We start from the raw sequence: 16,094 nt of genomic DNA, 5'->3' as shown, positions 1-16,094 counted from the left end.
TGATTCTGTAACCTACTCTGCAAACACCTCCTGCATGGGGCATTTGCCTGTGGTACGATGTGGGCCTTTCCTCCCGAGAGGAATGTCAAACCAATTGGCCTTTTGGCCCCTTCCGACTGAGATGGCCAGGAAAACATACCGGAGGCACAACTCATGCTGGCTCTTTTAACGAAGGCTCTTAGAAATAGGATTACTCCCACAGAGGAGGGCAGTTTGCCAGCCTGCTGCATAATCATGAAGCCCGTGGAACCCTTTGCTTTTACAGGACTTCCCATCCTCTTCCCTTCCTCAGCATGCCGGAATATTAGCCACTGGGAAGGCTAAAATCCAGTAGTATGCCATTACTTCCTCCTTCTCTCTCTCTCTCTCTCACACACACACACACCCTGAAGCTGCCTTGGTTTCACCTGATCTGAACAGATGAATTGGGAGTGGCTTAGCAGGCTGTGTAGGGCTGTCAAGGGGTGGAGGTACATAGGAGTGGCGGCTATTTAAGATGCTGTGTTGTGTGAGACAGACACACGCACTTCTAAAGAGCACAGGGTCCTAGTGAATTCTCTTTCTTTGACAGCCTCAGATCATTGAGACAGAGAGAGACAGAGAGGAGGAGAAGGCAAGAACAAGAGTTTTAGCTTGCCACTGTCCTTACAGAGACTTCCATACCTGCAAACTTCAAATCTAAAGCCAGTTCCACCCGGGGTGAATTTAGGAATTTCTCAAGCAGTTGCTGGGAGCCGGGGGGTGGGGGGAAATGCAGAGCCCAGTCAGCACTCATCTGGCTTGGTTCTGTGTGATCATCATCTCTTTGGCCATCTATCCAGTGTGGCTGCAGAAGCCCCCCAAGAGGAAGGTGGTCAGTGGGAACGCCAAGGCCGTGGGCTGCTGCGAGGAGATGAAGGAGCTGAAGATGCAGGTGGCCAACCTGACCACCTTGATAGAGGAGCTCAGCAAGAAGCAGGAGGACGAGATGGGGAACGCCATCGTGCAGGTGATGGAGCTAGAAGGGAGCCTGAAGCAGATGGACCTGCGCCTCCACGACGTGGAAGGGAAGTACTCCGAGATGAACAACCAGCTGGGCATCGTGCAGCTCCAGGCAGCCCAAACCGTCACACAAACGTCGGCCGGTAAGGAGGGGACCCCCCAGTACCGCCCAGGCAGTGCTCATAAATGCAGTGAGGAAAAAACAGCCACCGGCTCGTGTCTCCCTTGAGGCCGGTTCTGGCATAGTGATTTTCTTGGTGGGTAAGCTTTTGAAATTACAGCTGTGGAAATCATAACACTGGCATTGGGGGGGGAAATCTATGTGGATTTTACTTCCAAGAAAGAGCCGTGACCAGCATACTGAATTCCAGCTCATGTACTTTTTCTGTTAAACCTCCTTGAAAGTAACATTTTCCACAGGTGTCCCTAGGAATCTTTCCAAAAGCGTGCCTGCCGAGGAAATTGCTACTTCAGAGAGGCCTTCAGTTTCTGCCACAAATTGCATCCATCAATTGGGGATTATTCCCCAGCAGGAAGGCTGAATGCCCAGAATGACAGCTTAGGTTGTAATGCTCTGCATAGTTACTTGGTAGTAAGTTCCACTGAAGTGAGTGGCAATTACATTTGAGTAGACATGGATCTCAAACTGAATTTGGGGAGCAAGAGCAGAGCTTTCGACTGCAGGGCTGTAAAATCTGCCTAAAATGTCTTATTCCGTCCTCTATCCGAATAGAAAGGCATAATCAGGCTATACATTTCAATCTTCTCCTATTAACCCTCTCTCTCCTCAGCCAAGAACACTACTCATAACCAAAGACACTGTTAAAAGCAGGAGAGGCATTTTCCAAACAACCTAAAAGACCTGCAATCCTAATACTTACATTTGATCTATGAGATTTGTTGCTTTAATTTTAAAAAGTGGATTATTTTAAACAGTGCATGGATTAATCTGCATAAAAAGTCGCATGTGGATTCAGAATAAAATACCTCTAGACTATCAACATGTAGATAAAGATATACATAAGTGCTGACTATTTTCAAAGGAAAATATTTTTTTTTAATCCAGTCTTCATTTGTGCTTCCTCAGAGGCAGACCACAGCGTAAGTCTCTGAGAAGTATAAGGTATTTCCAAACTTTCCCAGTTTTAAGTGCTGACTGCGAGACATTCTGCAACTTGTCTAAAACCCGCTATTATCTAAGGTAAACTATATGTTCAAACACAGAGTCCTGTGGCACCTTAAAGACCAACAGGTTGTTATCAGGACATCAAATTTGTGGACTGGAGCCCACTTCATGAGGTGGATTCTCAGTTGGTAGACATATTTGGAGGGGGGAAAAATTATAAGTACCAGAGAATGGCCTTTTGACTTTGCTGTTTATAAAGTGTCTCCCTCCATAACCTCCACGAAGTGGCCTCTAGCCCATAAAGGCTTGTGTGTGTGTGTAAAGTGCCATCAAGTCGCAGTCCATTTATGGCAACCCAGCAGGGTTTTCAAGGCGAGACTAACAGAGGTGGCTTGCCATTGCCTGCCTCCGCGTCATCACCCTGATAATCCTTGGAGGTCTCCCATCTAAGTACTAACTAGGGCTGACCCTGCTTAGTTATCGAGATCTGATAAGATCAGGCTAGCCTGGGTCGTCCAGGTCAAGGCCCATAAAGGCTTACACTACAATAAACGTATGTCCACTTTTACGAGATCGTAGAACTCCTGTTTATTCTTGCTGCAGCAGGCAAGCACAGCTGTCCCTTTGCACACTGTATGCTCTTACAGCTCCAGTTACCTAAAGGAAGGGGGCTGACTAACTTTTCCTACAGTGGCTTCTGGTCATTGGTCTGTGCCTACTTTGGGCAGTGCTTAACTAAGGAGTGGCACTTCACCAACCAAATTGGGGGGTGGAGGGGAGAAGGTGCTTGCGTTATGTGTGTGTGGCTAGGAGAGAGGGAGCATACCAATACAAGTCAGTGGGAGCATGTGAAATGTATATCCTTTGATGTGTAACCGCACATGGCTCTTGGGTGCAGAACAGTGAACAACTTTGCCACCACACCCCCCTCAGGCCATCCTTGCAAATAAGAGGGCAAAGGCTACTAACCCATAAATATGTTACTAACCTGCTTTGCCCACACATACCTGTGTTAGTTACCTGTGGCCTAAAATGACAGCAAGAATCAAGCCTCTCTCTCCCTGGCCACTTAGAAAAGAAGAAGAGTCGGTTTTTATATGCTGACTTTCTCTACCATTTAAGGAAGAATCAAACCAGCTTACAACCACTTCTCTTCTCCTCCCCACAACACCCTGTGAGGTAGGTGAGGCTGAGAGAACTCTAAGAGAACTGTGACTAGCCCAAGGTCACCCAACTGGCTTCATATGGAGGAGTGGGGAAACCAACCCGGTTCTCCAGATTAGCGTCTGCCGCTCATGTGTAGGAGTGGGGAATGAAACCCGGTCCTCCAGATCAGAGTCCACCGCTCCAAACCACCGCTCTTAACCACTACACCACGCTGGCTCTCCTTTCTCAGCACAGACAACTGGCTGTTTCAGAAGCCTGCCTGGGATCTCAAAAATTGACCCTACCTGACCTTAACGTTTCTGAAATTTGGTAGGATTCCTCTAGGGAGTCTATTCCCAAACCAAGGCCACTGAACACAGAATTTTTTTTTTTTAACTGCAACACATCATCTCAGAGGCAGGGCAAAACCTGAATGGTTTCAAAAACCAAACCAGCGCATATAGAAGGCAACCACAAAAGGACTTGAACCACTGCATACAAGGAAGTCACCGTTGGCATCTAATCCCAACAGGTGGAAATCATTCCGCCTGCATGCTGCTAAAGCTGTCAGGATGGATAAAAATTCTCCTCAGATGCAGCCTCTCCCCTTGACGCAGCTGGATGTTCATTTCCTACACAGGCAGGAAATGGAGGCTTCCAAAGGCTGACATGCTCACTTGAGTAGGAATGCACCTTACGAACAGGGGTGGGCTCTGAAGCAGAAAACAGACCGTGAACTGCCCAAACATGTTGGATTTGATTACTTGGCTCATCTGCCCAGCTGCACAAGCAGGCATGCTGGCTCCAGGCCTGGCCATCCTAGCAGATCAACACATTTGGGTTTGAAGAGTGGCAAATATGCATGGCCTATCTGACCTTACTCCAGTGTGGGAGTTTTCCCAGGTGGTTTGAAGCAACTTCTTAATGGAGCACATGGAATCTGGCTCTTTTGCATTCAGAAAGTTTCTGCATGGAGCATGTTTGGACAGAAACACTCTCATGTAGTCACAATAGGTAGGAATACCAGCAAATTTGGGTATCAAGTTAAACTTCAACACTGTAAACGCTGGACTCGTTATGCTAAAATGTGTTAATGATAACAGTGTTAGCTTTAGAGGATAGCTGTGTTGGCCTGCAGTGGAAGAAGAGCTAGATTTGAGTCCAGTAGCTTTAGAGACCATCAATATTTTCGGAATATAATTTTGACTCTTGGAAGCTTATAGCCCAAGGTGCTACTCGCCTCAAATCTAACATTTGGCATATTGGCATTTTTCCATTGGAAAAGCCCTCAGAATTTTTCATAGTATGCATTTTAAGTGTGAAAACCCTTTCCTTAAGAAGCATTTCACACCTACTAAAACGAGAAAACATTTCATAGTTTTTTTCGGAGTTCCTAAAATTACCCAGTTTTTCTACTGGGAAAACTGAAAAAATGTCCTAAAAAAATTGTTCCCCCACACACACTGTATCTGAGGTGGACAGGTTTTCTTGTGCATATGTAATTTCCTAATGTTTTAACCATACAGTTATAATCATGGGATATTTTTGAGGGCTTAATGTAAGAGGGTGTTTTGTTTGCCATTCACTGTGCAACTACATCTGAAAGCTATTTGTTCATTTGTATTGGATGATAACCACGAATTCAAAAGTGTTTCCTCTCGTTATCAAATGTAACAGAAAAGCCTTCAATAGTTAAAATACCACCACAGCGTAGGAGACTGGGGTGGTGGGGCAGGGAGAAGAGACTGAGAAGCAGACTGACATCAGGCCTTGTGTACTTACTTCCCTTCTTGCACTCACACAGATGCTGTCTATGACTGCTCATCCCTTTATCAGAGGAATTACAGAACCTCTGGGGTTTACAAGCTGCTCCCTGACGAATTCCTGGGAACCCCAGAGCTGCAGGTAAGGAACCATGACATATTATTTCATTCACTTGTGAGGACACTTCTACCCTATGCCCTCAGCTAAAAACCTCTACAGGTGGCTTACAAAACTTAATGACAAGAAATAGCAAACAGCAACACAAAATCAGCAACACAACCATAGAATTAAAAATATATATCACAGTCTTAAAAAATACTACACGGAATAAATCCATCTTTTCCAGAAACCAACATTGTGAAATTATGAAGCAAAAATAAAAGTGGGGAATCTAATAAGTTTACAGATTGAAACCACCAAAACGACAACCTTCTGATCAGTCCTGGGAGGGCTGAAAGGTCTGGCATCTTAACCTTAATAAATCTGGTGTCGAACAAAATCACAACCAGGAGGGAGCTGCAAAGGTGAGTCACCACAACAGAAAATCAAGATGCACCAGGGCTAAAAAATGCAATTACACAGAACAGGCACAGCACAGCATGTTCAAGTCATTCTGAGCAGTCACACTGGCCTGGCAACATGAAATTAAAAGAGTTGTGAACCATCCCTGAGCTTGCTGACCAACAGGAACTGCTGCTGTCTCCCATGCCTCCAGGTGTACTGCGACATGGAGACAGACGGGGGTGGCTGGACTGTCATCCAGAGGCGCAAAGTCGGCCTGACCTCCTTCAACAGAGACTGGAGACAGTACAAGCAAGGGTTTGGCAGCATCCAGGGAGACTTCTGGCTGGGAAACGAACATATCCACCGGCTCTCCAGGCGCCCGACCATGCTGCGCGTGGAGTTAGAGGCAAGTGAATGGTTTCAAATGCAAGGCCCACCCATGGTAACAGGTGGCAAATACAAAGTTGAACCATTAGGAAGTGGAGCAGTCCAAGGGCAGCTTCCAAAAGCAGCTCAAGGCCGTCTAACGGGCATGTGCAATTCTTAGCACTGGTCTATGATGAGGCTGACAATTCAGTGATTCACACAAATTGAAAACAGCCAGAGCACACAAGTGCCATTTTTTAAGACGGTCACACCAACGAGGTGTAGTGGTTAAGAGCAGTGGTTTAGAGCGGTGGAGTCTGATCTGGAGAACCGGGTTTGATTCCCCACTCCTCCACATGAGCGGCGGAGGCTAATCTGGTGAACTGGATTGGTTTCCCCACTCCTACACATGAAGCCAGCTGGGTGACCTTGGGCTAGTCACACTCTCTCAGCCCCACCTACCTCACAGGGTGTCTGTTGTGGAGAGGGGAAGGGAAGGTGAGTGTAAGCTGGTTTGAGTCTCCCTTAAGTGGTAGAGAAAGTCAGCATATAAAAACCAACTCTTCTTCTTCTTTTTCTTCTACCACTAAGAAATCTCCTTCCTTTGATGATCTGCCAAACAGGAGGCAAAATTAGATCTTTCCTGAAGGCAGTTATCTCAGTTTTCTATAATGGATGTTAGGGAGAGACATGGTGTATATAAACTAAGTAAAATAAATAAAACACAGAGTGATTATTAGTCTAAAAGAAAGCAAGCTAACAAACAAGATTGCTTTGTAGACAATACAATCAACAAATGCTGGAAGAAAGGCTGTACTACTTTGCAAGGGAACAGGAAAATGTACTCCAGGCAAACATCTTCCTAGATTAATGGGTAATGCAAAGGGTTTCCCTCCTCCCACCTGGCAGGACTGGAACGGCAACATCCGCTACGCGCAATACAACCACTTCACTCTGAGCAATGAGCTGAACAGCTACCGCCTGTTCCTGGCCAACTACAGTGGCAACACGCCACACGACTCCATGAGATACCACAACAACACGGCCTTCAGCACCAAGGACAAGGATAACGACAAATGCGTGGACCACTGTGCGCTGTTACGCAAAGGTAAGTTGCATGCAGGTTCCTGTTCTGGCAAACGTGCAGGGGCAACTCACCTTGGCTTAGACAAGCCACACACAACTGGCAGCTGCAGCAGCCAAGCCAGGATGCTCCCAAAACAGGCAGGGTGGGGCTCCACACTTGAGGTTCAGTAACGGTGTTTGACAGCCAGGTAAGAACAGTCATATCAACAAAACCTGCCTGGGAAAGGAAGCAAACTGGAAGGCAACTACAGCTGAGACAGGGCTTCGGAGGCTTCAGGAAACTTCTGGTTGGGTGAAGGGGTAGCGGGGAGGAGGGGTCTGGAAGGGTGGCCTAGCTTAAGGAGGATCTGCAGCAGGCCAGGGAGGATGAACAGAAGAGCAGAGGATACAGAGAGGCAGAGGAACAGGGCTGGACAGCCCCCTCCCCTCTCCAATCTGAGCAGCCTCGCAGGCCCTCCACGGCAGGGAAGATCCCAGTGGAGCCGGGGCAGCACGGCCTTGAGCCAGAGGAGCATCACACTGGGGTTAGTCCAAAGAGGGCTGCGCGCAACGTTGCCATTTCTTAAGTCGAGATGATAAAACCTCATGTCTTCCATTGCTCGCAGCCCTCTCCTCCTGCCCCCTGCTTCCCCAGAGGTCAGTTGGGGCCATCCTATTTATACCTTCAAATGTAAAAATTATATCCAAGCTCTGTTTTAACAACATCTTGATCTCTCTTTTGAGTTTATCCCTCCGTAGCTCTGGGAGAAATGATGGAAATCAATCAACTTAGACAAGGGTAATTCTGCTTAGGGTTGGACTGCTGGACAGCTAGATCTACCCCTGCAAAGGAGCGCCTCGGGGCATTTTACGTCACCTTTTAGGTCAGGCAAAGTAACAGGGTGACCCAAGCTTGGCCAGTGGTCCACATGAACTGAATGTGCGACCCAGAACTCTTTGCAACAGGCTGCCATTCAAGGCGAGCGTTCCTCTGTGCCCCAGTTGCCATGGAAGAGTTTTCTTGAAGTTTGAAAGTCACTGTCTTAGAAGACTGCAGAGGATTACATATACATGATATTATCTTTTTGCTTCTTGAAAGGTGGTTATTGGTACAACTGCTGCACAGACTCCAATCTGAACGGGGTTTACTACCGCAACGGAGAACACAACAAGAGCACAGATGGTATCACCTGGTACGGCTGGCACGGCAAAACCTATTCCCTGAAAAGGGTCGAGATGAAGATTCGGCCAGCAGACTTCAAAGCCCAGGGGGAGAACAACAAAGTTGAGTAAGGCAGAAACACCGCCATCACTTCATGGGGGACTATGGGGCGGCGGGGGGGGGGGGATAACAAAGAAGGAAACATTTTACATAGCAAAGCACAACCACTCATCTGAAAATACTGGGGCTGTACACATGGATGGTGACTCACGTATGACTACAGACCGCAGACTTTCAAAATGCAAACCAAAGCTTCTGCACCTCTCTCATGACAAGGTTCTCCAACAGGATACAAAGACCACATCAGGATTGGGAACCTCTTGCGACAGCGCCCAATCAGGGACAAGACTACTGTCCTACTCACAGAGAATACTGTCTCACAAGAATACTGTCCTTATCACAGAGCTGCCTTGGCCCTTTTTCTAAGTGGTCTTATGTGGTATGGGGAGGGGGGGAGAAGAGTGCCTTTATTTATGTCCAAACTGCTATCTCAATGTGTGTTTTACATTAGCTCAGCCACAGATATAAATGCTGTCAAAATAAGGTAGGTTTTTTTTTTATTCCAAGGTAGGAAAGGAAGGGTAGAGTCAGAAAGGTAACAACAAGGAAGTCTTCAGGACATTTTATGCCCTGCAGTTTCAAAAGGGGAGTAGGGTAGAGATGAAGCTTAGATAGAGACAGCTGCCAGTTAAAATGGAAGCTGCAGTGGGACTTCCAACGGCACAGAGAGGCTGCGATGAAACCATCCCAGCAGAATGCCGGAAGCAACCAGCAAGCAGATTCCAGAGTTTGAAAGTTACACATTGTCCTAGTTATGGGTTTTTGTTACTTTTTAAACAAAAGGCAGGCTAACATTCTAAATTACACAGCATTCGAAGTATGTTAAAAGGCGTAAGGGCTAACAGTATGAACAGAACAGATGCACTGTTTGCATAAGCACGCATTGCAAACGCACGTTCTCAAACTACCCCATCATTCATTGGGACAATTTTCAAAACACTTACAAGATGGACCTCTCCTGCAGCCCGATCTCCTGCTTAACTGTTATCGCCAGAGTAGATTCACAGTTCTTATGTCTGGGGTTTTATTCACTTTTTTTTATTACAAGAGGAATTTTGCTTAATTTAAATCTGCTGTCAGGAGATGACAGTTTTCTAGGAAGCGTTGTGTATATGTTGACTAGTCAAAACTTGGAAATTGCACGGGGAACACTCGGAGCGCAGATCACATTATTTTGTAAGACTCTTACGTGGGAGGTATTCCAGGTGGATTTGCATGTGCGGTACATTGAATAAGTGCTCTGCGCAAAATTGCTATGCCTGCATAATGGATATTTTTTTCTCAAATTCTATAATAAACTTTCTTGTTTTTAAAACATGTTTTTGAATGTTTAAATATTAGGAATGGTTGATTTAAAATTCTCAAACAGAAATAACAAAGAGAGGAGGCAAACTATGGCCTGGTACATATCACATAATATGAGTAGGGTTAAAAATGTCCCACTATGTTAAACAAAAGAACGTTCAATACAAGAAAGACCAAGATGCTAATGGATGGAATCGAGAGGAATTGGGGCATATTTAAATCCTGCCACAAATGGAAGAACTCAAGTCTGCTGACTTAAGCATGAGTGCCACTGATCTCACTGAGGCTTATTCTGAATGAGAATACACAGGCTCAGGCTACACAGAACTGTGCTGCAGAACCCATTTACTTGAAAGGTGCTTTAACACGCCTTCCTTTCTCTGAGTTGTGCTTTATGTCTTCACAGCAAGTGAGATGCATTGGCGAAAGCATCAGGCTAGTAATGGAGAGGTCTGCATGCGTTTGCATATGCAGCCATGAAAACCACAGGATGACCTTGGACCAGTTACCTTCTCTCTGGCCTCACAGGGTTAATTTAGAAATAAAAAGGAGACAAGAAACATGCACAGTGCCCTGTATCCCTTGTAAGGAAGCTGGGATAAAAGTATGTGTGTGAGAAAGAGACAGAGGAGGGAAAAATCACAGGCACCTTGTTATCAAAGGTCTTAAGATAAGGATGCCTGCTACTAGGAACATTTCTCCCAGTGCTGTGTAGTGCTGGATCCTTCAAAACTGCTACTAAAAAAAGTGAAACTTGTTGATACTTCTTTGCCATTTAGTTATCACGGTTTTGCTAATATCAATTGGTAACATCTGAAAGGAAAGAAACCCAGAGTAAGATTTGTGGTTCTACAAGATGCCAAAGAAAGAGGAGGATTCTCACTACCCAATTTACTTCTATACTACCAAGCCGCTGCGCTACTAGCTTTAACAGATTGGATTATACAACCCGAGAGCAGAACAATAAGACTGGAAAAGGCTCTAATACGGATTTCATTATTGGTTATGGTTTAAGGACGCAAAGAAAATACCCAAGAACGTATCTCGAGAATCTATATCTTATCACTTGATTAAAATATGGAATTTACCAAAACCATTGGTTAGCCCAAAAGTATCCAGATTGATGTCTCCAACAGAAGCGTAAATGGACTTCACGAGTCAAAAATCTAATGACTTTTTGAGATACATAGACTTGGTGAAAAAAGGACAGGTTAAATCATTTGAGGAATTAAGAAGAGAAAACATTAAAATAACATGGCTGGTATATCATCAAGTTATACATGCGTTAAAATCGGACTATCAACCATCAAACAACTTGACAAATTTTGAACAATAATGAAATCACAAGACCATCTACTGTCTAAAATTTATAAAATGTTATTGGATATGGAGACCGCGGAGGAACAAGTAAAGTCATGTATGGTTAAATGGATGCAAAATTTTGGCGAAATGATTCCAATGGGAGAATGGGAGAAAATGTGGAAAGTTGGAACAAATTTTTCAAGATCTCAAGATGTCCGAGAAAATTGGTATAAAATGTTTTATAGGTGGTATTTTGCACCAAAAGACTTACAAAAAATGTATAGACCCAACCAAGCAAACTGTTGGAAGTGTTCAGAGACTAAAGGGACTTTCTTTCATCAATGGTAGACTTGCAAAAAGGCTCAGAGATATTGAGAAGCCATTGAAATTCATAAACATCAGCACAACTTTAACAGAAGAGAGTTTAAGAATGAATAAGGCTTGGCTTCCTGTCCTGAAAACCTCCAAACTAACAAAGACTACAGTCCACAATAGCCATGCAGATTAGCCTTGAATTCCACATGTTAACAGATCACTTCAGGATACAATGGTTCCACATTAACATACCACACCCTCATTAGCACATTATCTTGATACTTACAGGACAATGATTTGCACATTACCTCTAATACTTTGCAGGACAATGACTCAGCTCAAACCCAACCCCCTTCTGACTATATATTACTCTTCCTACACAAGTAGTCAAAAAGGGCAAGAGTTCAGTAGCACCTTAAAGACTAACAAAAATATTTTCTGGTAGGGTATGAGCTTTCGTGAGCCACAGCTCACTTCTTCAGATACAGCTAGAATGTACTAGCTCACTTCTTCAGCAGATACTGAAGAAGTGAGCTGTGGCTCATGAAAGCTCATACCCTACCAGAAAATATTTTTGTTAGTCTTTAAGGTGTTACTGGACTCTTGCCCTTTTCTACTAATGCAGGAAGGGTTTGGCCACGCGTCGAGCAGTTTCCAAACTGTGCATCAGAAGCAGAGAAGGGCCAGGTCGCTTCCAGCAGAACCAGGCCAGGGCCCAGGCGGGAGCCAAGGAAGTCTGCAAAACCGCTGGCACACAGCTGGACTGTTTCTATTGCGCTTGGCCCCGAGGCGCCTGAATAACAGAGGAAGGTATTTTAAGACACAAGGAGGGTCGATTCCCAGAGTTTTTATGAGCTTCTATTGTGCAGGAGCACTTTTGTTATTGCTGCCAAGCCAATTGATTCCAAAATCTCAACTAATCCCCAACCCGCTACGATGCCTTCATAAACTGAGCAGCTATTTATGGTATCTGTGTGCTTAAAAAAAAAAAAAGGCATTAGCAAACGTCTTCAAATGTCCCTTACGTAAAGTCTCTTGAAAGTCGCTTATTGCTTTGGCCTGGGATGACACGCACAAGGGAGACGTCCCTGGTGCCAAGGTTTGCCTTTTGCCCTTAGCAGAAGAGGGGAAAGGGGCGATTCAAGGGACGCACACGCACCCACATTTCAGGAAACAGTCCTGAGACTAAAAGGGATTCTTTACACTTCCCTTTATAGCTAGCGCAGTTCAACGTGGCACAGGGCGAGCTCTGACCTCATTTCCACCTGCACGAATTCAAGATGCAAGCAAGACGCCGCCGCACAAGAGGACCAAAGCTGTTTTGTCAACATTTTTCAGGTCAATGGCCGAAAGACAACCCTTAAAGGTTGCTTCGGTGATAACCCACTCACAGCACAGACACACATCGGTCAGGTGCCACATAGAGGTGCTTCAGAACAAGAGTCTGCTCCAGGGCTCACAGGCACATTCAAAAGGAGCTTGCACAGGATGAACAGTGAACGCTTTCCCGGCTTTCCCACAGCCAGCACAGATGTGTCCCAGAGGTAAAAAGTTACCTGCCTCTCCCCCGTCCAACACTTCCCCACTGAAGCACTGTGGCACACACAATCAGGATGCGCCTCGCGGTTTACCACTGCTCTCCCCTTTCAACACAGCCATTGGGCAAAGGAGAATCTGTAGGACTGGACCTGCCTGATGAGGGACTCCAAGATAGCAGGCGATGGACCCTTCTGGAACTCCAGCTCTTTGTAGTGCAGGGCCTTCGCGTAGGCCCTGCATTTGGCAGCTCGCTCCCCCAGCAGGACGATGCCATTGTCATCCCCCAACGGCAGCGGACCCTGCAAAGAAGAAGAGTTGTTTTTTACATGCCAACTTTCTCTGCCGCTTAAGCGAGAATCAAACAGGCTTACAATCACCTTCCCCTCCCCACAACAGACACCCTGTGAGGGAGGTGGGGCTGAGAGTGCTCTAAGAGAGCTGTGACTAGCCCAAGGTCACCCAGCTGGCTTCAAGTGGAGCAGTGGGGAAACCAACCTGGTTCACTAGATTAGCCTCCGCCGCTCATGTGAAGGAGTGGGGAATCAAACCTGGCTCTCCAGATCAGAGTCCACCAGTCCAAACCACCGCTCATATACCCTACACCATGTTGGCTCTCGCAGGCAGAACGCAGGACAGTCAAGAGACCTCCAGGGGCCACATCCAGGGACAGCCATTGCCTCAGCTCAGCAGGGCTCGTCGGGCATCACTGAGTTTCCAGGTGCGAGGTATAAACAGTTTGTAGCAAAGGCAGGAGAGGCAGGGCTAAGCGGGGCTTAATTGCAAGGCCCAAAGCAGCCCCCTTGGCAGCACAGGGCTAGCAAGATGTAAAGGGTTGATCTGACACCCCCCCGTCCCAAATTGAAAAGGTGAGCTGGGAGTTCATCTGTTTCAGATTCAACCCTGGAGGTCCCGTTGCTTTCTGGTATTCTATGCTGGTCCATGCACAGAGGAAGTCAGCAAGTTGGGCAGACCCAAAAGGCCACAGCGGATGCAAGTGTAACATCCACGTCAGGGCTTGCATACAGCCCTGTGACCGGTCAAATGATAATCCCACCCAGGCATTCCGGTGAGGAAACTTCACAAATGTCACTTCACATGAAGGGCTGTCATAGAGAGGATGGTGCCGAGTTGTTTTCTGTTGTCCCAGAAGGTAGGACCAGAACTAACGGGTTGAAATCTAGACATTAGGAAGAACTTTCTCACAGTTAGAGCGGTTCCTCAGTGGAACAGGCTTCCTCAAGAGATGCTAAGCGCTCCTTCCCTGGAGGTTTTTAAGCAGAGGCTAGATGGCCATCTGTCAGCAATGCTGATTCTATGACCTTAGGCAGATCATGAGAGGGAGGGCACCTTGGCCATCTTCTGGGCATGGAGTAGAGGGGTCACTGGGGGTGTGGGGGGGAGGTAGTTTGGAATTTCCTGCATTGTGCAGGGGGTTGGACTAGATGACCCTGGTGGTCCCTTTCATGATTCTATGTTGTTTAAGCCACAAGTGAGTCACAGAAGGATACAAACACAGCACCACTGGAAGTAATTTCTTTAAGGGGGGGTGACCTTTGTGAACCTGGGTTTCAGGCTGGGCTAAGCCCCTTCCCTGCCTCCCCATCCACCCCAACCCTCCAAAAAGGAGTTTCCTCCAGTGGCTTTTACCTTGTCACTGTGCTCCATGAACTCCGCCAAATTCAGCAGGGTCTGTGTGACCTCTGCAATATCCTGAGAGGTCAGCGCCAACTCAATGCTCCGGATCAGCTCATCTTGCTGGTCTTCATTCAGTTCAGACCAGCATGAAACAAAGGCAGCGTTGAAAAGATCTCTGTGGACAGAGGGGTTGGGATGGGAGAGGAGCAAAGTAGTGGTAAGCAAGCAAATGTGGAACAGCTTAACGCCAATAAGGCCCTCTTCTCCCCATCCTCCAACAAAGCCAGTAGGGCAGAGGTCCTGAGGGATGAGATCTGATAGTGTTTTAGGGCCAGTTATATTAATCTAAAATATTTATAAACTCGGCTTTGTTCCAGCACAGCTGGAATCCAATGCAGGCAACGGCCTAATCAGTAATTACCATTAAAACAACCCTAAAAATATCCACAGCACAATCAACAGCCAGCAGGACTGTAATCCTACAGTGACCATGATGCTATGCCCAAAGCCCATGCCAACTTCACTCCTGAACAATAAAGTTTTGCTGCTTCAACAGTCTATCTGCAACTGATACGGTGCCCTGGAACCCAATGTATTTCTTGGAACATGAGGAGCGTCGCAAGGATCTTGTGGGGTTTCTAGAAACTGAAAACCAAACCCACAAGACAAAATGGGATTACGGCCCCAACAGCTGCAGCCTCTTAGAAGCAGCTGTGGACAAAGCACAATTGAACAGGCAAGAGGTTATCTTGGGATGCAAGTCGGAATATAACTACAGTTATATAAATGTGACAAGGAGGAGGAGAGAGAGAAGCTGCTCCTGCTCTGGATGCATCCCGAGAGGCCAGCTTGTCTTGGGACCCTGCCGGACGTGAAAAGGTAACTAACAAGGCAAATATAAGCAATGTTTATGCAGAGGGGGCACAGGCCCAATGGTAGAGCACATGCTTTGCAGACGGAAGCCCCCAGGGTTCAATCCACATCAGTCTCACACAGAACGAGGCGGCTTCCCTTGTTCGAAGGTCCCCTGGCTGCCTCAGCTGCAGCCAAAAAGACAAAAAGGGATTTTGTCCCAGCCAAACTTCCCCAAGCTAGACACGCTTCCTTCGGGGCAAAAGGACTGCTTTTGGAGTGGGCAGCAAACATTTCACAGCTGTTTATAAGGCAATTTGCCCAGCAGTATATAAGGTGATTGCTGCTTGCCTAATAGTAACAGCAAGAACGCTTGCACGGGGGGGGGGGGAACTACCCCTAGGAAAAATGACAAGGAAAGATACCTCAATTTTGAGGTTCAGAGGCTACAGACACCAGGTAGTGATGTGAAAGACCTCGGCCTGAGACCCTGGAGATACATGTGTTTAAGCGCTTCCAGTCTCTGGCTGAGCAACAGGGCAACTCTGTGTTTGTGACTCTTAATGCCTGCTCCTAAGATCTCTCCCTCCCAGCTGCCTGCCTATTTCCTTTTCTGTAGGTTCTCTGGCTCTTCAGCAACCACTTAGAAGTCAGCCTGCCACTTCCTATGAATGTATGCCTCTGATTTCCAGAAGCCTGGAATAGAAAACAGGAGAGGGCTGTTGTCTTCATGCCCTATTTCTGGTCTTCTCGGAGACATCTGGCTGGACACTGTTGCAAACAGGATGGTGGGGGGGGGGCTGTAGCTCAGTTTATGGAGCCTCTGCTTTGCATGAAGAAGTTCCCAGGTTCAATCCCCAGCATCTTCAGTTAAAAAAAGGATCTGGCAGTAGGTGAGCTCTGCCTGAGGCC

At 46.5% G+C, this 16,094-nt stretch overlaps 2 protein-coding genes across 2 annotated transcripts in view; one reads left to right on the top strand and one right to left on the bottom strand.

Moving 5' to 3' along the window:
• MTOR (mechanistic target of rapamycin kinase) overlaps positions 1-16,094 on the bottom strand; it is a 91,665-nt gene that overhangs the window by 40,780 nt on the left and 34,791 nt on the right. The window contains exons 28-29 of the mRNA XM_056865639.1: positions 14,343-14,505; positions 12,849-12,994 (exon numbers count right to left, since the gene is read on the bottom strand). Coding sequence (XP_056721617.1) covers positions 12,849-12,994; positions 14,343-14,505 — 309 coding nt within the window. The remainder of the gene's footprint in view (positions 1-12,848; positions 12,995-14,342; positions 14,506-16,094) is intronic.
• On the top strand, positions 752-8,249 carry ANGPTL7 (angiopoietin like 7). The gene is made up of 5 exons (XM_056865640.1): positions 752-1,124; positions 5,058-5,158; positions 5,733-5,927; positions 6,797-6,995; positions 8,052-8,249. The coding sequence occupies exons 1-5, from the start codon at positions 752-754 to the stop codon at positions 8,243-8,245; spliced, it is 1,062 nt and encodes a 353-aa protein (XP_056721618.1). The 3' UTR covers positions 8,246-8,249.

This window comes from Euleptes europaea, chromosome 19, assembly GCF_029931775.1.
Source record: "Euleptes europaea isolate rEulEur1 chromosome 19, rEulEur1.hap1, whole genome shotgun sequence".
NCBI classification, from domain to species: Eukaryota; Metazoa; Chordata; class Lepidosauria; order Squamata; family Sphaerodactylidae; genus Euleptes; species Euleptes europaea.
This window is presented reverse-complemented; position numbering and strand designations above follow the sequence as displayed.